This window comes from Fundulus heteroclitus, chromosome 13 (genome assembly GCF_011125445.2).
Source record: "Fundulus heteroclitus isolate FHET01 chromosome 13, MU-UCD_Fhet_4.1, whole genome shotgun sequence".
Classification (NCBI taxonomy): domain Eukaryota; kingdom Metazoa; phylum Chordata; class Actinopteri; order Cyprinodontiformes; family Fundulidae; genus Fundulus; species Fundulus heteroclitus.
The window spans coordinates 39,699,373-39,726,884 of record NC_046373.1 but is presented as its reverse complement, the minus strand read 5'-3'; the positions used below and the strand labels follow the sequence as shown (position 1 = coordinate 39,726,884).

Below are 27,512 nucleotides of genomic sequence, written 5' to 3'. Positions count from 1 at the left end.
GGTTTCCGTTCCCGTCATAACACAGAAACTGCTCTTATAAAAATCACAGATGACCTCCTGATGGCAGCTAACTGGTTTATTCTCCATATTCATCCTTCTTGGTCTAAGTGCAGCCTTTGACACAATCTCCCACATTATCCTCTTCAACAGATTATCTTTGATTGGCATCTCTCATACCCTTTAGCCTGGTTTTATTCCTGCCTTAAGCCCAGCATACACTGTATGATATTTTCAGTCGTGGTACTTATGTACAGCTAAAACTGTACGATGAAACCGCAGGGTTTAAAAGTTCACTGCTCACCATATCTGTTCTTACACTGTGCGGCCCGATGCTCTGATGCGACCTGACTGCTCACACTGTACGTTCAAAAACCACATGTCGGACTCAACCCCGTAGAGAGATGGCGCTGGTCAGACTCATCTACCCAGAAGCCAAATGTCAACAGTAGAAGAAGAAAAAGGCGGAAGTGTCGATGCTCTCTGTTAAATATGAGGCTCACTAGAACGAAACGCGCTGCCTTGGTAATTCTACGAGTTGCTCCTCTGTAGTTTGACTCCATGTCACACGTACCGCCACCATGATTCTCTCCTCCTATGTTTGCGTTTGAGAAGACGAAGAAAAATGTCTTTGTTTGCGCGTGTGCAGTGCTCGAGGTCACCAGCAGGACGCGCTCACCATCTCCTCATGAGGGCCGACTGAATTTCAAACATGTTTGATTTTCAACCAACCATCCGATTCCTGACCGGGAGGTGGTGGTGAGAGGTGAATCGCCCCTCGTTACGCCCTGGATGCTACACGACGCAGGACGCACCATGCAGCTGAAACTCAGCCCGATCCAAAATATTCTAGCCCAACTGAAGAATTTGCCCAAAAGGGCAAAAACTCGTACAGTGTATGCCCGGCTTTAGTGGTCGCACTCAGTCTGTCAAACTCAAGTCATTCAGTTCCTGTCCCTCCCCGGTAACCTCTGGTGTGCCTCAGGCCTGTCCTTGGACCTCTGCTCTTCATCATATATCGTCTTCCCCTTGGCAATAGTTTCTGTTAGTCTAACATTCATTTTCATTGCTATGCGGATGACACCCAGCTCTACCTATCTAGCAAGCCTGCCTCTGTCCTTCCACCTTCCTCCCTCCTCCCTCACCACATTTGACTCAAATAAAATCTGGGTTTACAACCAATCTTGGTGATAAAACAGAGCTCCTCATTTAAGGAACTAAATCAATATCATCCAAAATACACAGTTTTTCTCTTTCCATCGACAGCTCCACAGTTCTCCCCTCAGGTCAAGAGACTTGGTGTCATCTTTGATAGCTCTCTATCCTTCACATCTCAGATCAATAATATCACTCGGTCTGCATATTTCCATCTGTGCAATTTTAAACGCTTGCGTCCTTCTGTTTCCCCTCACTCTGCCTCTATAGTTGTTCACAGTCTTGTCACTTCCCCTTCTTGATTATTGCAACTCTCTTCTGTTTTGTCTCCTATGTAAAAACTCTCCATAAGCTCCAACTGGTCGAGAACTCAGCTGCTCGGATCATTACAGCTGCATCTCCATTTCACCACAGCACCCTGTTTTACAGCAACTTCATTAGATCCCAGTCAAATTTAGAATTTAATCTAAAAGTTCTTCTCTTTACATTCAAGGTCATCCACACCGTCGCCCCTCCTTACTTATCTGATCTCCTTCATGTCATTTCAGCCTCTTCTTCCATCTTTCTGTTCCCTTTTTTCCCCTCAGTACCTTTGTGAGCAGAGCGTCCCAAACTCTGGAAGTCTCTCATGTCAGACATCCGTAGTACTGACTCTACATCTTTTTAAATCCAAAATTAAAACACACCTCTTCAAGACTGTTTACTCTCTGTGATTTTAATTTTTATTGATTTATGTTTTTTTGTTTTAGTGTTATTGTTTTATCTTCATTTGTAAAGTGACCTTGAGTGTTTTGAAAGGCACTTCTGGTTAAAATGTATTATTACTGTTGATTTTAGCAGTTAAGCTGTAGTGAAGTTTAAATGACTCTCGTGAATTCGTTCTTGTATAAATAGAACTAACTGCAGTTTGATTTTTTTCTATCAGCTTTAGATGTGATTCAAACCAACCAAACTGTCCAAACCCTAAAAGAGGAGATTGAAGCTTTGAGGAAAACGTCAGGTGAGACCGTCAGGGTTTACAGGTGTCCACAAGGTTCTGACTGAAAGTCTCGTTTAGTGCTGCTGACAGATTAGGTCAGGTCTTAATTAGTTTATCTGGATTGGTCTCGGCTTTCTTTAGTTTATGTCCAAGAGACCACAGCTGTTGACCTTTTAAAATGTATTTAAGGAATTCACCATGTTTGTAAAAACGTGACTCACTTTTTATCTTCATTGAGCAGAAACGAGTCCAAGCAACGCAGACCAGCCTTCATATCCACCGCCTCCTCCATGTCCACCACCTCCTCCATGTCCATCACCTCCTCCATGTCCACCCCCTCCTTCATGTCCATCACCTCCTTCATGTCCACCTCGTCGTTTCTGTCCACCGTGTCCTGTATGTCGATGTCTACCGCCTCCTCCATGTCCGCAACCTCCTTCATATCAACATCATCCTTTCTATTCACCGCTTCTTGGATGTGAATGTCCACCACCTCCTCCATGTCTGGTAGATTACAATCCATGTCCACCATGTCCTGTTTCGCTTTTATGTCCACCACCTTCATTATGTCCACCACCTCCTTCTTGTCCAGCAAGAAGTAAGTTCAGAATCTTTGTTTCATTAAATAATTCAAAAATACTTTATTTCCGAGCAACACATTCATCAGTAAAGCATATTATTTTCTCTGTTTTGTGTTTCCTGGGGTTAAATAATAAATCACTGCTATGCAGGAATAAATAAAATTATTTGCTGTAAATTACTAAATGTTAAACCGCAGTACAGGGTAAGGAAAATAGACATCTACACTGCAAAAACAGAACTAAAAATAAGTAAAATGTTCTCGAAATTAGTGCATTTGTCCTTGATTTGAGCAGGGAAATAAGATTATCTGCCAATGGAATAAGTATTTTTACCCCTAAAATAAGATAATTGGATTTAACGCACTTGAAATAAGTTGATGGAGATGAGTTCTTCCTATTTTAAGTGCAAAAATCTTATTTCATTGGCAGGTTATCTTATTTACCTGCTCAAATAAAGTACAAATACACTAATTTCAAGAAAAATGTACTAATATTTAGTTCCGTTTTTGCAGTGTATAAGAGTAGCACCATTGGTATTGTACAAGTGTGCAGATAATACAGGTAGATGTCCAACGGTCATTTGACCCCAGTTGTATGGTCTGAACATAAATGAGGTAAGCAAGAAAGCTCCACAGGAACACCTTTAGGAATAAGCTATTCCTCAGCCGGATTCTTTGACATCAGAGGCTGTTCAGTCTTTATCCTGAGGGAAGGGGAACAATGACTGTGTGTTATGTCTAGCTTGTTTTCCAGCTTGCTGTCACACTCCTCCTGCAATGCAGCCCTCAGGATTATCTGAGGGACCTTTGAGCCGCCTCCCACCACAGCACAGTCAAGCTCATTACTGCCACTTCCACATCCCCACCCACCACAGCAGAGCCTACACCCTCAGCAGCTGCCGTGGAGTCTCCAAGTTCTGCTTCCCCTCCCTGCACCAATCCATGTTGGCTTTGCCTGCTAAGCTAGAGGACCAATTAGGACCAATTGCTCATCAGATAAAGCAGTTCAGAAGGTCCATCTCCAGCATTGGCGGAGAAATTAAAACAGATTGAGTCCAGTCAAGGATGCAGTTCCTGTTCCAGATGGTCTGGTTGTGCTCTCAAAAGGGGTCAAGGATGACCTACCTCTGCTCCAGAGAGTCCTGGACAGCCAAAGAAATAAAGAACCTGCTTCACCTCATCACCTCTGAGCCCCAGAGCCCTGTCATCATCATCATCATCATCACCATCATCCACACTCCTGGTTCTGCAATCAACTTTTGCATCTCCTGTCCACATTCTGGAGTTTTCCAAGTGGGTGTCTCCAAGGTTCCTCCTGCACCGCAGAAGTTGGGGAGGCCTGCAGAACCCTGTGGCTCTATCCGGATACCCTAAAAAACATCTCCTAGCTCCTGTTCCTTGACCTTTCACGGGGATGCCATCCATGCATCCATTGCCTTCCACTTATTCGGGGTCGGGTCGCGGGGGTAGCAGCTTCAGTAGGGAGGCTCAGACGTCCCTCTCCCCGGCCACTTGGGCCAGCTCCTCCGGGGGAATCCCAAGGCGTTTCCAGGCCAGCCGGGAGACATAGACCCTCCAGCGTGTCCTGGGTCTTCCTCTGGGCCTTTTGGCTCAGCTCTCTCTTCACCACAACGGATCGGTACAGCGCCCGCTTCACAGCAGACGCTGCACCAATCCGCCTGTCCATCTCCCGCTCCATCTTCCCCTCATTCGTGAACAAGACCCCATCATTCACGGGGATGATGAGAGTCAAATCCGGGCCTACAGGCTTCTGAAAATTTACTATAAAGGTTGTGATCTCTTCTCTTTCAACATTTTCATTGATTTCTGTGATTTCTACGTCTTGTCATGCAATGGATTGTGGGCTCCTTAGCATTGTTAAAGGGACTTCATGGGGTTACTATGCAAAACTAGCCGCTGGAGGGAGCATACAGGCTGTTCTTTCTATATCCTTCCTCACTGACTGCATTATTCTGACAGCACTGATGATGGAGACAGTTGACACACTTCTGCTGTGGCTAAAGAGTCCTTGCTCTATAACGGTGTTTGGATTGAGCCTATGCTTGCACTAACTATGGGTCGCCCACCTGAGCCTTGTTTTTGTTTCCACCCCCCAATCATAACATCGACATGTCACAGGGGGAAGCTGGAATCAAACCCACAACACCCCATTTGCAAGACAACTACTTCTACCCACAGTTGACCCTATAGCTGTGCCTAAGTAAAGTTATTGAGAATCAGTAGTTTACTTGAGTAGCATTTATTTGGAACATTTACTTTTACTCTGTCATGATTTTGGAAGAGAGACTCTGAATGAGAGCAACCACAGAGGCAGACTGATCAGTTAAAGAGTTTATTGGAAAAACTGTGGTATGAACAGATACGGTGTTGGCTGGTTGGGGTTTCCGGGCTCAGCTGTGGAAGATGAGGAGACTGGTGAATACCTGGAAGGAGCTGATGAGAAATGTGAAGAGCATAGGAACTCAATGAGGTGGTGGCTTGGTTTGGTTTTGGGAGGGTGGTGTCCAGTGGTCCAGGCGGAAGGTGCAGATCCGGTTGGTTCTCTCCAGACGTTATGTCAGAGGTTGGACAGGCAGGTGAGCTCAGGCAGCAGGGCTAAGCAGTAAAATGATCTGAAGCTTTCACGGATTACTGGAAGAAGGCTTGGAGCGTCTCAGACGAGGGTCCAGAGTTATGAAGGTTTGTGAAGTGGGTCTCAAACTTGGGATCCAGAGTTCTAGGGAGGAAGAGACAAAGACTGGGAGTTAGGTTCAGATTTCACAAGGAGACAAAGGCAAGGAAGAGAGTTGGTCTGTACCACACAGAAGCGCTAATGAACTGACGCCCTTCTCCTGGATCCAGCTCCAGATTGTCCTTAGGTGTGAGTGTGTGCTTGAATGGTTGTTTGTCCTGTCTGTCTCTGTGTTGCCCTGCGACAGACTGGCGACCTGTCCAGGGTGTACCCCGCCTCTCGCCCAGTGAACGCTGGAGATAGGCACCAGCAACCCCCGCGACCCCATGAGGGATAAAGCGGTTCGGAAAATGGATGGATGGATGGATGGATATAACAGAGAACTCTTTAGGACAATTGGTTTTATAACAGTCATTGTGATCTTGACTAGTAGTTATTAATAGTCTGTTTCATTATTAATTATAGTCATTACCTTTTACTGTGAGTTAACCAGACCCAATTCAAACGCAGGTTTGAATATGGTAATTTTGATTGATAATTATATTAATGTTAATTACCAATTCCAATTCTTTATTGGAATAATGATGCTAGTAGTGTAATATTTACAATCCCGCCACATACTTCAAATATCTGATCGTGTGGGTGAATTTGGTTAAGAATTAGGATTTATTTATGATGTTTTTTAACTATAGTGTCAATAACTCTTCATAATCCAATAATTATAATTGCACAACAAAAGACGCTGATGGACTGACCGATAGATGAAGGGAGATTGAGATTTCTTCTGTTTAAAGGTCACGAATGTCTGAAGTGTGAAGCAGGCTGGGAGCTACATGGAGGAAACTGTTATAAGTTCAACACCAGGAAGTCCTCCTGGAATGAGAGCAGACGTTCCTGCAAAGATCTGGGAGGAGACCTGGTGAAGATAGACAGCAGAGAGGAGCAGGTATGAAACTCTGCTGCAGGTTCATGTTCTCACAGATTTCATCACATCGTCAGGTTTCTTCATCTGAGCACAGAAACGTCTCACCGAGGGAATTTCATCAACTGCCTGTGTTCAGATGTTCCTGGAAATCAAACTCAGAGAGCTGATGATGGAGAACTATGACAAGTTCTGGATCGGACTAACAGACTCAGAGGAGGAAGACAGATGGCTGTGGGTCGACGGATCACCGCTGGAAGCGAGGTTGGAAAGTATTTCATTTTATCCTAGAATCACACATACTGAGGGTTTAACTAAGCTTTAACTTTCTTCTTCTTCTTCATCTCTTAGTCTGACGTTCTGGGCCAGCCGGCCGGATAACCGAAGCATGTTGGGTCAGGAAGAGGCTGACTGTGTGACAATGGGCGACAAAATAGGAGCTGATGATCTGAACAACTGGTTTGATTCATCCTGTGATATTCCTCATAAAAGCATCTGCGATAAAGTCGCAGAAATGGGACGGACTGATTGTGTGTGAAGTTCAGGTCTGTCAATAAAACTATTTCAGCTATATATATATAGGTTAATTGGTCTCTCTAAATTGTCCTTAGGTGTGAGTGTGTGTGTGAATGGTTGTTTGTCTTGTCGGTCTCTGTGTTGCCCTGCGACAGACTGGCAACCTCTCCATGCTGGAGACAGGCACCAACAACCCCTGCGACCCCATGAGGGATAAAGCGAGTAAGAAAATGGATGGATGGATGGAAAGATGGATATCTATATATATATATATATATATATATATATATATATATATGTATATATATGTATATATATATGTATATATATATATATATATATATATATATATATATATATATGTGTGTGTGTGTGTGTGTTTAAATGTTAGAATCATTTTTACCATTCTCTGTATGTTGTTTTATTTTCCATATTCATCGTATTTATCATGCATTTAGTCTTTCAGATGACTAATCTTTGTCTCCTATGTGACAGAGTAAGGTTTTGTGAAGAGAAAGTTGTAGATAAAGAGATAAAGTTGTTTTTGCAGCACTATCTGCAACTGTGAGGAATTGCACCCATCTGTGGTAACTCCTTTCCCTGACAACTGAATGCTCAATTGTTCTGTGTAACTGAACTGCTAGTTTATGATGTTGAAGGTCATCATCGCAGTTTGCTTCCCTGGGAAAATAAAAATTAAAGGGAGACACGGAGGCACTTCAGAGCGATGGGAGACACATGCCTGAGTGTGTTCCTGCAGTTCTCCTTGCAAGAGAAGATTTGTTGTCTTTCCTTTTTGTGTTGTTTCAATTAATGTTTTAGGTGTTTAAACCTGACTATATATATATATACACATATATTGCCTGTATTCATTCTTTTACAATAAAGATGTTTTAAATATGTGTTGAAGAATCTTGTTTTAGGTTTTCAGGCCAACCCTCAGGTGTACCAAACCGATTTTTTTACTTTTCATCCTTTCTTCTCCAAATGTTTCTATTAAAATCTATGAAGTTCACAACAAAAATTGATAGTGTTGTGAAGGACTAGAGACTTTCACATGACCAGGTAGACTTTTGCTGACTGTCTATGCTTCTGTGCGTGCAACCCTCGTGGCTACACCTGTGGAGTTAACTGGGGGTGCGAGTCCGAGGGCGCATGCGCATGAGCCAGTGGACGGAGAGACGGAGAGGCGGAAGGATCCCTTGCGTGCTGTGGAGTTATCGTGCCTTTCGGATGCTGTTGTGCGTTCATAAACCGTAAGTTTAGCATTTCTTGTTTTGCGTTAAGCTGTTAATGCGAGTTTGTGGAATAGCGGCATTGAATATCCACGTATGTTGCCGAAGATTGCGTTTATAGCGTGTAACGCGAGCACCGCGAGTACCGCAGTTAAGTAAACAACGGAGGTGTTAACCCTTTCCTGCCGTCTAAACAGGGACTTTAACCCTTTCCTGCCATGTAACACGGAGATGAAGCTTGTAATTAATTTGTTTACTGTACGGCGTAGAATATATTTGTAGTAGTGTCTATTTAGCCATTGCCCATGTGTGTTCTTATATGATTAGCCATATTTTGCTGTTAATGTTGCAGTCACAATGCATATGTATCTAAGAGGCACTGTTATATTCTGTTTACTTATAGAAACCACAATTTCATAACTTCAATAAAACTCTGGACCGGTTCATCATGTCTGCATTTTAATCAGATGCTCCACGGTGGCTCCTGCATAATTAATACTAGGATCAACGAAACAGATAGGCTCATCAAGGCACCTTACAAAACATAAATTTAAATCAGACAGGTTCCAAGTCAAGTATATAATTTCCAATTGTTCCAAGGAAGTCCTCCTGGACAGAGAGCAGACATTCCTCAAAGATCTGGGAGGAGACCTGGTGAAGATAGACAGCAGAGAGGAGCAGGTATGATGTTTCTTCATCACAGCAAAGTCTCACCAACTCAGTTTCTTCACCCTCTTCTGTTAAGATGGTTTTGGAGTTTTGGAAGCGATGGAGAATAATGAGGACATGTTCTGCATCGGACGGACGGATTCAGAGGGAGGAGGCAGAACCTTGACGGGTCCCCTCTGAATCCAGTGTTTGATAATTATGGAAAATATTTTCTAGAATCCAGGACACATTTCGGTACAAAACCTGATTTTCTTTTTCTTTTCAGTCTGTGTTGTTAGAGAGACAGCGAGTATCAGAACAGGAGGGGAGAACTTCCTGATGTGGATTCTGGTTGAAACGGGGGATGATGTTTCAAACGGGGGATGATGGTTGAAACGGGGGGAATGGCTTCTGATCTGTGGTGTCTTGATAAATCCTGTGATGTTCTTTGCAGAAATATCTGTGAGAAAGCAGCAGCAACTGGACAGAGATCGTCTGTTTGTGTGTTAAATCCAGTTCAGTCCATAAAACAATTTGTCCAGGATCAAGAAGCTGCAGAGATGCTGGTTTTACAAAGTTGACGTCACAAACTGTCACAATGTTTGTTTTGTTTTACCTTTGGATTTTTCTGGACTTTTCTTCAACCTGTCACCTCTCAGCCACCAGTCAATTAGCCCACATCAACTCCACCTGCTGCCAGTAATTACATTCAACTCTGGTCACCTGTTCACCAGCCTACATATACCTGCATCAGCCACCTCATCCCGGCCAGAACGTCTCCTTTCGTCTTGTCCGCTGTGATGTACCCTGCTCTACCAGATCCTGTGAGCTCAACCAGCTGGACTCTTCAGTTAAAGTGTGTTCTGCACATACAAATGGTTTTAAAAATACTCACCTGTACACTGTGATCGCACACTGTCTCTTTCTCCTGCATTGTTTACATTTCAATTGTTTACTTTTAAAATCACTGCTGCACCTTATACTGTAATATACTGTAATTTACAAGCTGTATGCAACAAACTTTCGTTCTATACGCACTCTGTGCATACAAAATGACAAAGTTGTCTAAGTCTAAAGTTCCCTGCCTCACCTGCCATTACTCATCATCTTCACAGTAAATCTTTTAAACGTTACCCTTGTCCAGCTGAATATCGGGTTCAACGGCTTCATTCCTAACAACAAACATAAATTGTCTTTTTAAACTGGCTTAAAGAAATAAAACAAATTATGTTTAAACTGTCTTGTCTTTGTTTGCGTCTACATCAGCAGGACCTTCTGTTTGCCACTGATCCAGATGTTTCTGTTCAGCATCCTGGCAATCAGCTTGATTCACCAAACCTGAGACACAAACAAGGAATTTGACTTTGGTTCCACCTTGCTCTCAATTAAGTTGTTTTATATAGAGATAAAGACTTCTGCAAATATCCATGGTATTGCTTTGAGTTCTCTGAACGTTAAGTGTTAATCAGAGAGACAGTTTGGGGGCAGAAGCTATCTGTGTAGCGGCTGGTTTTAGGAAATAACACTCTGTAGCGCCACCTGAACCAAACCACACAGTGATGGACGAACACAGGACAGGCTGAAATGCTGATGTAATGGTCACAGATGCAGGTTAGCTGGCTTTACCAGCCAGGCTGTTGCTGGAGCAGCTGCTACCAAAGGTTTAGTCCCTCACTTCACTTTGGCTTCATTTGGACCAAGCAGCAGCATGCAGCCATGTTTTTACCCATACTAGAGCAATTTCCTTAGTGTCTTTACCGTGTTTTCTGTCTTATTTGGTTTGTAAAAAAAGAGCAGGTTAGCTGACTTTTGATTATGGATATTAATATAAGAAATTAGCTCTCCCCGGTGACACTGAACTCTATAAAACTGAAAGTCCAGAAGAACCTAAACTCAAAATAAGCTGCCACAGACATAAGAAGATGCAGGTTGATTCAGAATTTCTGTCCACGCTACACTGAACAGGCAGCCATGACATCCCAACAAGGTCCAGCTCCTTCAGCATTAAAAACACATCAGGAAGCCTCCATTCAAAAACATCAAAGAATAAAATCGGAACCAAAACATGTAAACCCCAAAGTCTCAGCACTAGTTTAACCTTAAGTTAAAAATTTGAATTGCAGTGAACATTTTTCATCCCTTGAACATATGCATCTACATCAAGAAACTGAACTTGATGACCTTTTTGCAAGATGGCGCTGCACACGCAGCAGCCTGTTACCTCGGCTCCGTTTTCTATTTTCCTACTTTCTCTTCTTTATAGTGTTTTTTGGAGTGTTTTTATATTAGTGAATACCGTATCTGGTATTCTTAACTTATGTGCACAGATAAGCCAACTTTTGGGACTTTATTGCTGAGTTTTCTGCTACTTTCGGCACTTTTTGATGCTGCAAGAGGAGACCCCTTTGTCCGTGACTCCGGGCGTCCCATTGTGTACACGCAGAACCAGCTCCTCAGACTACTGGACTCTACGCGCTGCTGCCCTGCTCCCCACCCCGCTTAGAAATCAGACATCCCTGCAGACATACGGAGGAGACGGAGAGGCTGCAGGGGTGGCAGGACGAAGCAGAGGAAGAGTAATTTACCATCGGTTGTCTGGGCCAACATAAGATCTCTACGCAACAAGGCTGAGGAGCTCGCAGCACTAACGGGTTTCCAGAAGAGGTACAGGGGCGCTAGTATCATTTGCTTCACGGAGACGTGGTTAGATGGATCTGTCCCGGACTCAGTGGTCTCCCTGGACGGCTTTGAACTCATCCGCGCGGACAGGACTTTGGTGGAGAGCGGAAAAAGGAGAGGAGGGGGGCTGGCGGTGTTTGTGAATGAGAGATGGTGCAGCATGGCTCATGTTCACGTGATTACTGAGCCGAAGTGCATTTCTCCACTGTGAGATCAATAAAGTCTATCTTATTTTATCTATCTTTAGTTTATCTTAAATATAACATTATGATAAAGTGATGAGTGGTGACACATTTGTGAAAACAGTTTTTCTGACAATCTGATGAAGAAATTCAGTTATCTGAGTTTTAGTTCAACATGAACATTTAAGTGACAGCGAGTCCAAAGCTGCACTTGACTCTAAAAGAACATTAAGATATAAAAAAAAAGAGGAAGAAGAAGCTGATTAGTTAGAGCTGATAGGTCATCATTAGACAAAAAAAATAGACTGAACACAAACAGTTTTTTATAGAAGATTTCATTAACTAGAAATTAGACGTTAATATTTTGTCACAACTGAGTAGAAAACCGAAATTAAAATGTTTAAGGACACAAATCCATTGTAAAATTTTGCTTCACGTTTAAATTCATGCAAAAATAAAATTTTATGACAGTAAAGACTAAGGATGTTGCAATAATTATCTTATCAGTAGTTTGTTCAACAGAAATTCTGTTTCCTGTTCAGCGGTTTATCAACAGCGTCGGAGGACATCATGTCTCTGAGCTGACGGAGTGTCTTCCTGTTCTTTAACTGCCTATCCTGGCCAAAAGCCTTGTTTTAGGCATTAAACAGCATTTCCACAGCTCTGATGTTCTGCATACATTATAAATTGTTACTGCTTTATAGATCTGCAGGATATCTGATAGAACTGATGAATTTCTAACGGATGTTTTGAGAAATGCTCCCACTTTACTTTCCAAAAATGTTCCTGCTCCTCCAAAGCTCAAGGCCGAATTGAATCTTGTGACTGCGAAGTAGATAATTAACCAACTGAATATTCACGTCAAAAAAGAGGTCATTCATATTTTAATTATATGCAATTTACATTTTTTACTCATCTTTCACCTTAAAAAGCTGCCTGACGACATTTGAACACCTGAGCCTCAACCACAGTGGGAGTCCCTCAAGGCTCCATAATAAGAACCATACCATTCTTATATATATATATATATATATATATATATATATATATATATATATATATATATATATATATATATATATTTTTTTTTATTTTTTTTTTATTTTATTTTTTTTTTTTCAAATCTGCCAAATTTACGTGACATAGTCCATTGTAAAATGTATGTAGATGATGCAGTGATATAGGGGCATTAGTGTTATAATTGGAAGTTACTATTACAGAATCTACAAAGACCAGCTTTAATCACATAATTGGAATCAGAAGCATGTGGGAGGAGGCTGCAGATGAAAACCATCTTTCAGTCAACAGGAAGCTTCAGTAGATATGAAGCATGAAGTTGTTTTGATAAATATGATTTGTTTTCCGCCTGCAGAGGAGGGAGGACACACATATATGGTGAGTTTTAACACAACCAACAAATGCTCCAATTCAATCCGAGAGTTCACTAAACCTTGTTGTTTTGTGTAAAATCTGATCAGATATAATCTGAAAATATTCCAACTAGATTCAGGAAACAATTAAAACACTCAAGAAACTGTCTTGATGTGAATTATCAACTATTAAATCTACAAGCTAATATTTGTCAGTTAAAGGTTGATTTGAAAGCAATATATCTCCACGAAAAGATATTTAAATGTAATTATAAAATATTATGTCACAGCTTGTGAGTTCTGGGTAATTAATTTAGGAGTTATTAAATATATCTGAACCTATTAGCCTGTCAGGCCTTGGTTAGATGTTGCATGTAGACAAAAGACCAAACAAACAATAACTTCTAGACAGGCAAGAGGAACAGGGTCCATGAACATGGTTGAGTAGAAACCAGAACATGGGTTATGTAACCAAGCAGGGAAAAAATAGTTCTATTTCGGTCCATTTTCATTTTGATTAATACATGTTTTATTTTAAAAATAGGAAGCGTTGAGCCTCCTTTACTCTTATTTCCTGTCTGTTGATCCACCCATGCATGTGTGCACCGTGCCTCGCTGCAGCTTAGCATTCTTTCTGATCATAACTCGGATTGAGAGGAAATAATTATGAAATAAATATGAAATAATAAAATGTACAGTAAATATAAATATGTCTGTTATTCTCAGAGATTTAGACTGAATGGTTTTCATGATGAGCCGTCTACAGAGCTGTGAAGAAGGTGAGAGAATCAGATCAGATGTTGGTAGTTTGCTGTGAGTCTGTCTCCAGGTTCTGATCTGGTTCTCCTCTAAATGCTCCTCAGGTGAAGTTGCTGGTTCTCAACATGAGAACCCAACCAGAACCTCCAAGCTGCCATCAGAGAAAGTGGTCCTGTTGGTTCTGGGCTCTCTGCTGGCTGTTTCTCTGGTCATCATCTGCAGACTCTGTAAGTTCATCCGGCTGAGGCTTTTTTTTTCATAGATTTAAATTTCGTTTAAAGTAGAAAAAGAACTGATTGCTTGTATGAATAAATTGCTCTGAATGAATTTGATCTCTGTTCTCTGTCTTTATGACATCAGCGTTTGTCATGTTAGAGACCAACGAACATCTCAACTCTCTGAAAGACAAGAATGAAGCTCTGAGGAGAAATATCTCAGGTGAGACTTTCAGGGTTTGAAGCTTTCCAAAAGGTTCAGACTGAGGTGCTGATTTTCAAAAGGTTTGTACGTATTAAAACAGGTGAAAAGGGATTAGTGTGTACAAAGCTGATCTTCAAACCAGGAGAAAAGCAATGTGCGTCTATAAAATGAGCAGAACAGTGAGTACAAGCTTTTTTGCGTAAGTGCCCTCATGAATATACAGATCCCACATTAATGACAAAATTGCACAAATTTATGGGAGGGGGATATGCAAATATAAATATTTACTGCCTGTAAAGCGACTTTCCAAAGCTGAAACTGATAGTTGACAGTTTCTGTGTCTTTAGTACAATTGAAGGTCAGGTGCACACTCGCACTCAAAAGACTCCTGTGGTCTTTGTGGCCAGAAAAGAGGCAGTGGTACGATGACAGAAGAAGGAGAGAGAGTCTCTCTGCATGTGAACATACTTGGGCTGTCAGAATAACAGTAGAATCATTTCTACAACCATAAGGCGCAGCAACGCTTTAGGGTGTCTTTTCAGCCGAGACATGCATGATCCAGTCAGGGGGAAATCACAGAATCTCTCGCCGAGTAATAAAGCAGCAGCAGGGGCCTTAATGCAGCAGTCCGTTCTTCGTACGTTGCTTAAAACATCCGAGATCAAATGACACATCCAAGATGATTTCATCCGGCTAATCATGATCCGGCTAACTGGGTTCTTCGAACACACCTGTTGTTTATGATTAGTATGGCTGGATTGAGTTATCTGAGACAACTGCGCGTTCATGCGTTTGTTTAAAAGGGGAAATGTATCGATAGTAGAAACAATGATCAGCAACGCTGCTATTGGCTGTTCAGAAAAGAACGCCCACAGTTTTTCTCCCAAGCAGAACAAGAGCTTGGAAGGTTATGCCGAATTTGAGTCATTAATTAAAACACCTCAAAATCTGTTAAAGCCAGGAGAGAGGGCTGGCAAAAAGTAGCAGACAAATTAATGCATAAATACTGCCCATGGTAGATGTTTCTATCACATTCTACAGTATGAATTTTTGCATTTTAATAATTTGATATTATTTGTTATTTTATATCAGAGCCTCCACGGGACCCACTAGAACATGGGGACAAGTAAAAGTGAAATACAAGAATATTCTACAAAATGGTAGCCTTTAATTATTACACTTTATTTTAAAAAGGCACTTGTTCTGTCAAGAGATCCACATTTCAGTGTCATTCCTTAGAGACGGGAAGTAAAGGACATGTGCAAACTGGGAAGTTTAACAAAAAAAAAATCTTTATCCATAAAAAAATGAAAATTTTCCTTTTCCAAGTCATCCACAGTTTACACGGTAAAACTGTATTGCTCCGTGGCTAGATAATCCATCCATAGTTTTTTCTAATACAATATACGGCTCGACAGGAAGCAAGCCTTTCAAAGTAAACTAAACTTCACAATAAAATGGCCCGAACAAATCTTCTTACTATAGGATAAAAATAAAAAGCAAACCATCATACAAATAACTTAAATATTTTAGATTTATGGCTCCAACACCACTTTTTCCTCTTTAAACGCCACTGTTAAATGATGTGTTTGTCTGTTTATAACAGCCACCAAGAAAAAATCTCTACGCGCTGCGCTAAAGGATCCTGTCTATTGCGCAATACGCGATTAATTCGAAAAACTCTGCAAATTATTCTTGCACCTTCCGCAACAGGTTGCTGTCGTAAAAATGGACATGGCTACGACAGACTTCTCTATCTCCTCCGCTTATAAAGCTGTGATCTATCTTGTTTACATGAAACAAGCCTGCTCTGGAGCAGGCTCAAGCTGGCGCACATGTTGCTATGACAACAAGTGCAGGATGTCTTTTTTTTTTTTTTTTTTTTTTTTTTTTTTTATAGCTTTATTATGATTCCTGCAAGGAGAATTTCAAATTATATGGACATGACAATGGGAGAGTAAAGGAAGAACAAAAAGTGAAAGAGAAAGAAAAGAAAAAAAAGAGTAGAGGTGAAAGAAAGAGGAGATAAAAGGAAGAGAATGATAAAACGTCCTCTGTCTGCTCCAACACCTAGATGCCATTGCTAAATCATATATATTATTATGTAAGCTGACATGTGTAATGTGATATTTGAAAAAAGAAAGTGAAAAAACATAAATAAATAAATAAATTATAAGATTACTGTATATAAGTGAACACTTAATACCTGGGACCCAGCACCTGTGGGAGATGTTAAAGTGCACTAGTTTAGGTGAAGATTATCCAGAAATAGCTTGATAGTGATTGTGGAGAACCGAAGACCCACCTTCCCCGAGCACAGAGGCAGGCGTCAGGGGACCCGTAACCCCAGACTCCCAAAGGGGTCCCTAAAGCAGGTCGCCCAGGAGGGGCCGACACAGGATATCTGCAACCCCCCCCCCCCCCCAAGGAAGGAGCAGAGACGACCCGAGGAAATCCCCCAGCCACCGCAATGCCGACGCCCTCAAGAGCCGCGGAGACGAGCCCGTGGGCTCCGCCGGCAGCTAGCCCCGCTGAAGTGGTCCCGGCCATGGGCCCTGAGGGCCAGAGGCCCCAGGGGCGCCCCGCCCCCGCGACGAGGGCCCCGGCCGCCCCCCCCGGGGGGCGGCCGGAAGCCAACCAATGCGCCAGGGGGCCAAGGCGCCCGCCAACGAAGTGGAGGAGGGCAGGACGTGGGGGGATGGACTCCGCACCTATCGGAGACTTGAGATGTTCTTGGGAGAGGGAGCGGACCACACCCATACCTGGAAAAAAAAAAAAAAAAAAAAAAGACGCTGTACACACATTCCCACATAACACTCACATCCAACACTGACCAAAGGGGGGGGGGGGGGGTCACCCCAAATCGACTATACGACTGCTTGTGCCCGACCCCCGGCCCCGGCCCCAGACCAGACGCCCCCCGGACCGGGCCCCCCCAAGAGGGCGGGCCAACACGACCCGCACGAGCCACCCGGCCAGAGCCCCCCCTCTCCCTAAATACCTAATAAACCCCCTCCCTCCCCCCACCTTACCCTTGCCATCCCTGCCCCCTGCCCCCTGGGGGGAGCAGAGGCATCAGCCCCAGACCTGGCAAGCCGCTGACTGCACACCGCAGCCCCCCGCCAAGACCCCGGACACAGTGGCCCGCACCTCCTCCAGGCCCCAGACTCCTTGCCGCCATCGGAGAACGGGGGTGTGCAGAAGACCCCGACCCTCCCTACGCCTGCTCAAATGTTGTGTTGTTGCATGTTGTTCTCAAGTGCGTTTAAAAACTGGGAGCGCCGAAGGGGATGCACGGCACAGCCCACCCCCCTTCCGGAAGGTAGCTGTTGCCAGCGCACTCCCTCCGTGTGACTGCCCAGAACCCTCAATGTCTAAGTGGGAGAGGAGGTGAAGGGAGCCGTCCGAGGTGAGGCCCACACAACATAAGCCCCCCCCCAGACGTCTTCCCCCCACCCCCCCCCTACCATGGCCTATATGAGTGTGCGATGTGAAAAATGTTTGAAGTGAAAGTGTCTAAGATGCATGATAAAATTGGGGAGAGGGGCGTCACCAGAAAGTGGCAACCTCCAGTAACGCCCCCTCCCTCATGACCTACATGTGTGGCGGCGTGATGGAGCAGGCAGAGGGAGGAGTCCGGGGATGGGGAGCAAATGACTGGGAAGCCAACCCAGGGAGCCAGCTCCCCTACTGACTCCAATAGGTATGGAGACAAATTTCTGCCAAAACGTTGCACACAAAAAAAAGTTTTGCACACAAACAAAACTTGTTTGCACACAAAAAGATTTGTTTCACACAAAAAAATGTTTTGCAAACTGTTCGCCAACCTTGCACTCAAAATATAATTTATAAGTTTTCCTCGAGCACAAAACGGTCTCTGCTCGCACAAAACAGCCTCTGCTCGAGTACGAAACAATCCCACTACCGCTGCGGTAAATTTGTGCCAAAAGTCACGTGATGCATTGAGTTGTTGTTGTTCAGACTTCCCGACAGCAGGGGGCGCACCCGAAAGAAACTGAAACGCGCCGGTTTGGCTGAAGAAGAAAAACGTGATATCACAGCTAACAGCATTAGCACCCCACAGGTAACTTTCAAAGCTTTCCCGGTGAAAAAGTAATAGCTCACTATGGTGATAGATCATGTAAGATTTCAGTTAAAGGCCCTGCTATGTTACAGTAAGGGACCATGTTACTTTTTAGAGCAAATAACATGAAAGTTTGCCTTAGGTTGAACGCCATGCTAAAACAACTTTTGCTTTGTAATGCAGCCACTGTGGTTGGCTTCTGCTTTTACTGTGCTGTGTCAAATAAATAGTACCTGAGTGGATACCCAGATAAATGCACTGTTAACAGATTATCATGTGGTTTTTGTGTTGTTTTCAAATGACTGTCTATTGTTCTTATTGGTGTAAATCTAAATTGGTGTTTGGATTTGGTAATTTATCCTAAAACTGTCAAACCAATGCATGTATGCTTATGTGCAAAACGAATTCTTAATGAATTTAAAATAATTGCAACGAGTGGATATTGATTATATGAAAATTGGTAAGGAAATTAATTAAAAATTGCGTTTTCTAACATAAATATGAATGTTACAAGTAAAGCATATAGCAGCAGATCTAGATCATATCTCACTACCTTTCTAACTCCTTAATTTCTTCAAAGTAAAAATGAGGTAATCTGTGCCCAATTGCAAATATGTGTTGTGCACTTAATAAAATTGGTTTGGCCGTGGCAAAAACCACAGCTGGAATTACCCACATGAGCAGATATTTTCTTGAAAAGTTTGTTTTCATCGAAGTGGTGATTTATTTTTTTCTTTAACAGTATTATCCTTTACATAACAATAACACATATCTGTTTTCCAGCACCCACTGATGAGGTGAAGGCCATCAAAGTTCTGGGCTGGATGGAAGGCTCCTACATAAACTGGTAGTCTACCAGGTCGACTTCCATCACGAGACTACCAAGACTTGAACAATTCAGGATTTGATGGAATCTTTAAACACATGAGGAGTTGGGCTTGTTAAAAAATAACTTAATATGTAACCGTTTTAGTTCCCAGTATTAACTACTTTGATCAGTAACTGTTGCTGCATGTCCTTCATAGCTCTTAGTGGAGCCCTTTAGGCTAAAAAAAAAAAAAGTTAGGAAAAAAAAGGCCAGGTTTGAGATTGTTCTAAATTTCCTGACAGTCTTACATGCAGAAATTGTTTTTCATAGTCCTGTTTTTGGCTTCATCCATTTCATCAGCCAGTTTTTTTTAATACAGCCCGTTTTATTGTTAATATATGGATTGTTTACTGGGAAAAACCTGGAGAATTAATGGAGTTCTTTCAGTCTTAATTTCAACAATAAAAGCAATCCTTGTGAAAAAGGTGTATTCACTTTGATTAATATTGGTAAGAATTGGAAATGAAGAGTTTATCAAAGGGTATGTTTATTATGCAATGTGGAAAATAAAGGACTGTTTAATTGTCTCACAATGTTTGCATCCTCAGTTTTAGTAAAAAAAGGGGTCATGTGCCCCTTTTTTTCAATAACCTCAGCATTTTCAAAAGGTTTATACAGTACCTTACACATTTACTATCACAATCCTAGCAATTCTACATTTTTATTCAGTGAATACACTAACTTAGTTACATTTTCCCGGCTAGATTTTATTACTTGAAAACCTTTTGCAACAATGGTAACCAAAATAAGATTAAACTCGTAAAGTGTTGGTCATACTGGACAGTAGCAACATTTATTTATATATATATATATATATATATATATATATATATATATATATATATATCTGAACCGTGTGATTCAGAATGTCCCAGTGCATCCATGGCTGCCCTCAGTGCTACCAGTTGTTCGGGGCTCAACACATAGGAATAGTTTCAGGAATAGTGACCCCACAGTGTGGGTCATCCAGCAGTCCACTGTCAATATGAGGCAGGCAGAGTCCCTGCAAGAAAGATGGAGATATATAGAGAATAAAAAAGAGGCCATGATTCTGTTGCTACAACTTACTGAATATAATTTAATTCATGGAGCTAAGGATTGAAAAAAAGACTCCAAAATCCATTAATTATTTTAATAATAAACACATTTCAAAGAAAACAGTTTCAATGCCACCTCTCTGATGTTTTCGATGTTTTGTTGTATTGGAATGATCAGATAAATTAATTTCTGCTTTGAAATATATGCATTGTGAGAAACTGTATAATAGCACGCACAAAAGAAAATCCATCTTACCTCTGTGATTTCTGGTTCTACCACAGCATGCTGGATGCTTCCCATCTCCCATAAGTGTCAGATTCCTCTCAGTTCTGAGTGAATGGTCATCTCAGCCACTGCTGATGGTGTGAAAACTTAGTTGTAGTCTTGGGATAAATAAATAGTGACAACAGAAGTTATCTAACATGTTTGACAGCTCAAGCAAACTGTAGTCCTCTCCTGAGTGCAGCACATTAGTGTATATGTTTGTTCCTGCGCCCCACACGTCTCTCCAAACACGTTGAATTCTGAAAGGAGAGTTAAATCATGGTTTAAATACGTTATTTTTCAAAAGTCCGTTACACAGCATTTTTAGATCAGAGATAAAACTAAACAGTGCCTTTAACTGAAATCTTACATGATCTATCAGTGAGCTATTACTTTTTCACCGGGAAAGCTTTGAAAGTTACCTGTGGGGTGCTAATGCTGTTAGCTGTGATGTCACGTTTTTCTTCTTTAGCCAAACCGGCGCGTTTCAGTTTCTTTCGGGTGCGCCCCCTGCTGTCGGGAAGTCTGAACAACAACAACTCAATGCATCACGTGACTTTTGGCACAAATTTACCGCAGCGGTAGTGGGATTGTTTCGTACTCGAGCAGAGGCTGTTTTGTGCTCGAGGAAAACTTATAAATGATATTTTGAGTGCAAGGTTGGCGAACAGTTTGCAAAACATTTTTTTTTGTGTGAAACATATCTTTTTGTGTGCAAAACAAGTTTTATTTGTGTGCAAAACTTTTTTTTGTGTGCAACGTTTTGGCAGAAATTTGTCTCCATAAATAGGCACCCCAGCTCCCCGAAAGCCCCACCCAGAGAAGGGGGCCTCGCCAGCGGCACCACCGTAGCCCGGGGGCCAGGGAGAGGCCGCAGGGCCCGCCAGCCAACCACCCACCAGGACCAACACCTCAGCCCCCCCCAGCCCACCCACCAAGCCTACTTAAACTAAATAAATTAATAAATAAATAAATAAATAAATAAATACATAAATAAATAATAATAATAATAATAATAATAATAATAATAATAATAATAATAATAATAATAATAATAATAAGAGGGGGGGACCCTGGCCAGCCGGCCCGCACGAGCCACCCCAAACCCCACCCCCCAGGTGAGACCCGCACCGGAAGACGACACGGACCAGGACCGGGACAGGGGGCCGGACACAAGCCCACCAGAACGTCAACCCCCACCCGTGGATTTTTCAAATTATGTAAATATAGCATCACTTGGCTTAAATACTGCAAGAACTCAAAGTGAGCACAGTTTCAATGAAACAATAAACAGAGACGCTTTCTGCTCGAATTATAATGAGTAGCTTTTGGCGCCATCATGTGGCCAAACAAACAAACTACACCATGGCGTCAACCAGCGGCACACACACATGCAGCGAAAACCAAACCGTAAGTATACAGTTTTAACATAAACTTATGAAGACCAACAGAACTGTTAGGTCTAAAATACTTCTCTCAGCAGCTTGTACAAACAAACTGAGTGTGTAATGTTGAAGCCGCTTGCTTCCCCGGGTCCGTTGAGTCATGTGCGAGACTTCTAAGAGTGCAACAAAAACTTAGCCAAGGAAACAGAATTGAAGTTTCACCTTTGCAAAAGGAGAGAAGTTGCACCAGCCAACACCTGCGAGCAACAACTCTGTCCTCTTCCTTGCGCAGGCTCTTTTTATTAACTTCAAAGGGGAGGGTCTCACAGAGTTACATGAGCGAATGACACACCTTAACAATACTTCAATGCTTCTTTGGCTGCCTTGTTCTGGTTCTTCCGGTCATCGCCTTCAAGCCGCTGACCACAACCCCGAACCTTGTGCTACCAACAAGAGGTTGTGCAAGACAGAAACCCATCTTGCAAATTCCAAGAATTCCAAATTCTCTTACCAACAGGCCCGGTTTTCAAGCTTTCTGCCAGCTATCTTAAAAGCATATTAAAGCATATAAACACATGTTAAACCTTCATAAAAGTGTAAGAAACGGATCAAAGTTAATACATTCCACAGTAATCAACAAACTAAGCACCGAATGTGGTAACTTACGTTCAGTCATTAACTTAACACTCAGAGCATCGATAGTTATGACTGCAAACCACAGACATCATATACGTAGACGCGTCATAGGGCGCAGGTTCGCGCGTCAACGTCACCGCCATATTGTATGTGGCAGAAAAAAGTTGAGTTCTGTTATTTGTGTGTGTATGTGTTATGAATATAAGGATCGATTTGTTAAATCTAAACATTGTGGTCTTCATTATTTCATTAAACCGTGTCACATGTGAACCTTTAGGAACAGACTTTTTGGGGGAGTATTAAAGAGGTAAAATTAATAATATGATAAAAAAAAGTCCTAGGTCAGTAAAGTAAAAAAAAAAAAAAAAAAACACAAAAGTGATAATGTTATTAGAAAAACGTCATATTATGAGAATTAAGAGGGAACATTTCCAGAATAGTCACAGTTTGCAGAATCATTTCACTCCTGGATTCAGGTTAGATTATTTTAAATATTTGTATTCTTTAGGAAAGTAAATCATGGGTAAATTAAATTAGTAGGGTAAATGTGTGTGGAATCGCTACCTGTGATCCCGCACGGCGATCCTGATTGGCTCGTCCATTTTATGTGGTATAGAAATCCCTCTCAATGGCAACGATTCTAGATGGATATGTGGAGCCGGGAGTCAGGCTAGTGGATCTCTACAGGGCAGAGTTCTACAGGGAGGTTCAGTTTGGGGAAGGTTCATCTGGAAAATCTAAATATTCTGCAAAAGGTAGAGAGTGTCCTCCTTCACTAGATCAGGACTCTGAGCTGAACAGTTTCTCTCTGTGTGAAGTTTCCCCTCCTTCACAACAAATATGTATGTGTGGAGGCAGCAGAGACTCTCAGGGGACTTCCAGTCCAGGTTCAGGGCTCGTTTAATCAGGACTTTGATGGCGGTGCCTGTGTCTTCATGTGAAGCTGAGAGGAGTTCCAGAGCCCTGCATCAGTTAAAGACTCGGCTGTAAGCTGCTATGACTCAACAAACACGCTACAGTGTAGTTATGTCTGTAATGTCTATAAAGTGAAGCTGAACATAAACACGATCTGCCAGGACTTTGTTGGATGTAGCGTCACTAGAAGAAGAACATTTGGTTTATTCGCTTAGAGAATTGCTTCTTTTTTAGTTGTTAGCTGCAAATGTTTTAGTGTGGTTGACAGAAACTGTACTTTAGTTTTTCACAGACAGATAGCATGCAATAGCTAAACATTTTATTTATATGCCTAGTGTTACAGTCTATAACTTCAAAGCGATGTGTAGTTATAAGTTTTCATATTTTGTGGGATAGTTGTATCCCACAACTATCCCAACTAACAGTATAGCGAATAGTATAAATAATTCTAACAAAAAACCTGTAAATGGGTAAAATACGGACTAATAAAGAATAACACTATAACTACTGTTGTTATTTTTAATAACATTATTTAACATGTTGAGGGCTCAACGCTCAAGAAAAGTTGCAAAGGTGCAGGAAAGAGATGGAGAGAGCTTTTTTTAATTCATGCCCCCGCACAGAAATCACTCTGTGAAATTATTCAGTTTATTATCCCCCCAAAAATGAAATGGGATTTTCGCCCCTGTTTGTACTCAATTTCATCAACAACAGACCAAAGTGAATTTTTTCTCCATCTGTTCAGCTTTAGAAGAAAAAAAAATGTAGTGAAGCTAAAACTCTTTTCATTTCTCAAAACTGAACCAGATTTAACAGAGCAGCCAAGATGTCCTCCACCTCCTGCATCTCCTCCACCTCCTAAAGCAAAAAGTAAGTCCAGCATTTGGTCTTTGTCCCATTTCTGTCTTCTAATGATGTTAAGGAGACGTTGATGGACTAGATACTAGATACTGCTGGACGGAAGACGCCTCCAGCTGAGTCAAAATCAAACAAACATCTAGAGATTTGTTCCAGCTGACTCAGTCTTTGTTCTGATCTGTTTAAAGGTGAGATCCATTTGAAGAAAACACCAGACTGGGAGAACTATCAAGAACGTCTTTATTTTTTCTCCACCAATAAGTCCTCCTGGAATGAAAGCAGACGTTCCTGCAAAGATCTGGGAGGAGACCTGGTGAAGATAGACAGCAGAGAGGAGCAGGTATGAAACTCTGCTGCATGTTCATGTTCTCACAGATTTCATCACATCATCATGTTTCTTCATGTCAGCACAGAAACGTGTCTCAGAGTCATTTTCATCACCTTCTTCTGATCAGGTGTTCCTGGAGATCAGAGTGAGAGGTTTGATGGAGGAAGCAGAGGACAAGTTCTGGATCGGACTGACAGACGCTGAGGAAGAAGGAAGATGGTTCTGGGTGGACGGATCACCACTGAATGAAAGGTTTAAGATCATTTGGGCCCATTGCTAGAATCAGAGCCAGTGGTTTTATTTAACTGGGTTCTCTTGTTCTGTGTTTCCCCAGTTTGAGTTTTTGGAGCGACGGAGAGCCCAACAACTACGCAGAGAGAACTCCAGCTGGAGAGGATTGTGTGAGGATGGGGAAGATAGAAGGAGCTGGTGATCTGAAGTGTTGGATTGATCATTCCTGCGATGTTCTTCAGAAAAGTGTCTGTGAAAAAGCTAAACCACCTGTCAGATATCAAGACTTTACATACGACTATACTGGTCGGATGGATTTCGGACGCTGATCACATCATCCTGGGGATTGGCGTTAAACAACTTTTTCTTTTCAACAATATCTTTATTGAGTTTTATATATTTTTTTTTTACTTGTATAAAGAGACAGTGATCAAAACAATAACATCCATAAAGTGAACAGTTAGAATCTCATAAAACATTTCATATATTTAACACACTTAATCAAACAAAGCACAAACACTCAACAATATATATCAACGCAGCAGTTTTAGGTTGTTTGAACACTCCAATGTTTAAGAAACTCTATTAAAGGATTCCATATAGTCTCAAACTCTGCAGCCCTTCCCCTGGTTACATAAGTCAGCCTTTCCATCACTATACAAGATGCCATCTCCTTTATCCACTTATGTATCGAGGGCACATCCATTTTTCTCAAGGACAGAGCAATCATCCTCCTCCCCTGCAGGAGTCCAAAATCAATTAAAGTTGACTCATTAGGAGTAACAGTAAAGTTTTTTGGATATATACCAAGTATACATATTTCTGCCAGGTGAGGTATCTTCACTTTAATGATCTCAGATAAAGTCAGAACAATTTCTTTCCAGTATTTTTTTATATCTGGGCAGTCCCATACGCAGTGATATAGAGTACCCTTTCCTTCCAAACACTTAATACATGTTTTCTGGCACATCAGGAGACCACTGATTTAACTTAACCGGGGTAATGTAAGTTCTCATCAGCCATTTGTATTGTAATAATTTCATTCTAATGTTAGATAGATTGATTTTGGGCTTTAAAGCATGCCTTTTCCCAATCTACTTTTGTATGTCTACCTGAATATCCAGTCTCCATGCCTCTAGCCTGTCATTGGTGGACTCTTTATCATGGGACATCAAAGCAGTATAAAACAAAGAAATCTGTTTCCTCCCCTCCAGGTGCCGAAGTGTAAGTTCTTCAAGAAGTGATAGTGGTGGTCTATCTATTACATTCTTATGTTTCAATAAAATAAAATGTTTCAACTGCAGATATTTAAAAAAATGTTTTCTGGGAATGTTGTATGTTTTGCACATCTGATCAAATCAGAGCTATCAGAGCGATCAGAGCTAAACCTGTAGTGAGGCAGGTGAGGGCGTGGACTGAGGGAGCAATGGAGGCGCTCCAGGATTGTTTTGAGTGCTCTGACTGGAACATGTTCAAAGTTGCTGCAACTTATGAAGACAAAATCGACGTTGATGAGTACGCCATGACTGTGTCAGCCTACATCAACAAATGCATTGAGGACGTCAGCACCACAAAGACCATCATCACCCGAGCCAACCAACGACCCTGGGTCACTGTGGAGGTCCGTCAGGCGCTAAAAGCACAGAACTCAGCCTTCAAGACTGGTGACAAGGAGGCACTGAGGACAGCGAGAGCCAACCTGAACTGTGCCATCAGGCTAGCAAAGCGAAACCACACTGAGAAAATCCAGGAGCTTTTCCATGACGCCAGAGACACCAGGAGCATGTGGAAAGGCATACGGCGATCACCGAATACAACACGCCCCCCCCCCCCCCCAGGTGGGTGAAGTTGATGCTGACTTCCTAAACAGACTAAATAACTTCTTTGGGAGGTTTGAGGCACTAAACAGCACTCCAGCAGTGAAAGCTGTTCCCCATCAGGAAGAGGAGGTCCTCTGCCTTGACACCGCCGACGTGTGGAAGACTCTGAGGAGAGTCAACCCGCGGAAGGCCCCAGGTCCCGGCAACATATCTAGGCGGGTGCTAAAGGAGTATGCAGGTCAGCTGGCTGGTGTCCTCACAGACATTTTTAACACCTCGCTGGACCAAGCCACAGTGCCAGCATGCTTCAAGTCTGCCTCCATCATTCCGGTGCCGAAGAAACCTCAAGTTACCTGCTTCAACGACTACCGGCCTGTTGCACTGACTCCCATCATGATGAAGTGCTTTGAAAGGCTGGTAAAGGAACACATCGTCTCCAGTCTCCCATCAACACTCGACCCATTCCAGTTTGCCTACCGACGGAACCGCTCCACTGAGGACGCCATCTCCTCTGCTCTTCACCTGAGCCTGGCACACCTGGAGGAGAAGAACACGCACGTGCGGATGCTGTTCCTGGACTTCAGTTCAGCGTTTAACACCATCATCCCACAGCATCTGGTGGAAAAACTGGAACATCTGGGCTTTAGCACACCCCTTCAAAACTGGCTGCTAGACTTCCTAACCAACAGACCTCAGTCAGTCCGGGTTGGACAGAACACCTCTGATGTCATCACCCTCAGCACGGGCTCCCCTCAGGGCTGCGTCCTGAGCCCCCTGCTGTTCACCCTGATGACACACGACTGCGTCCCCAGGTTCACCACCAATCACATCGTGAAGTTTGCAGACGACACACCGGTGGTGGGCCTGATCAGAGACGACAGCCTGAACGACCAGGACTACAGAGAGGAGGTGGAGCAGCTGGTGGGCTGGTGCAGAGACAACAGCCTGATC

At 42.4% G+C, this 27,512-nt stretch overlaps 1 protein-coding gene across 1 annotated transcript; it reads left to right on the top strand.

Annotated features, from left to right (window-relative positions):
* Positions 1-401: 401 nt before the first annotated feature.
* LOC110367417 (C-type mannose receptor 2) lies at positions 402-25,985 on the top strand. The gene is made up of 14 exons (XM_036144824.1): positions 402-445; positions 2,373-2,527; positions 2,643-2,729; positions 6,198-6,349; positions 6,465-6,589; positions 6,677-6,857; positions 8,677-8,757; positions 13,698-13,734; positions 13,819-13,941; positions 14,075-14,152; positions 24,371-24,522; positions 24,638-24,762; positions 24,845-24,911; positions 25,956-25,985. The coding sequence occupies exons 1-14, from the start codon at positions 402-404 to the stop codon at positions 25,983-25,985; spliced, it is 1,437 nt and encodes a 478-aa protein (XP_036000717.1).
* Positions 25,986-27,512: the final 1,527 nt, after the last annotated feature.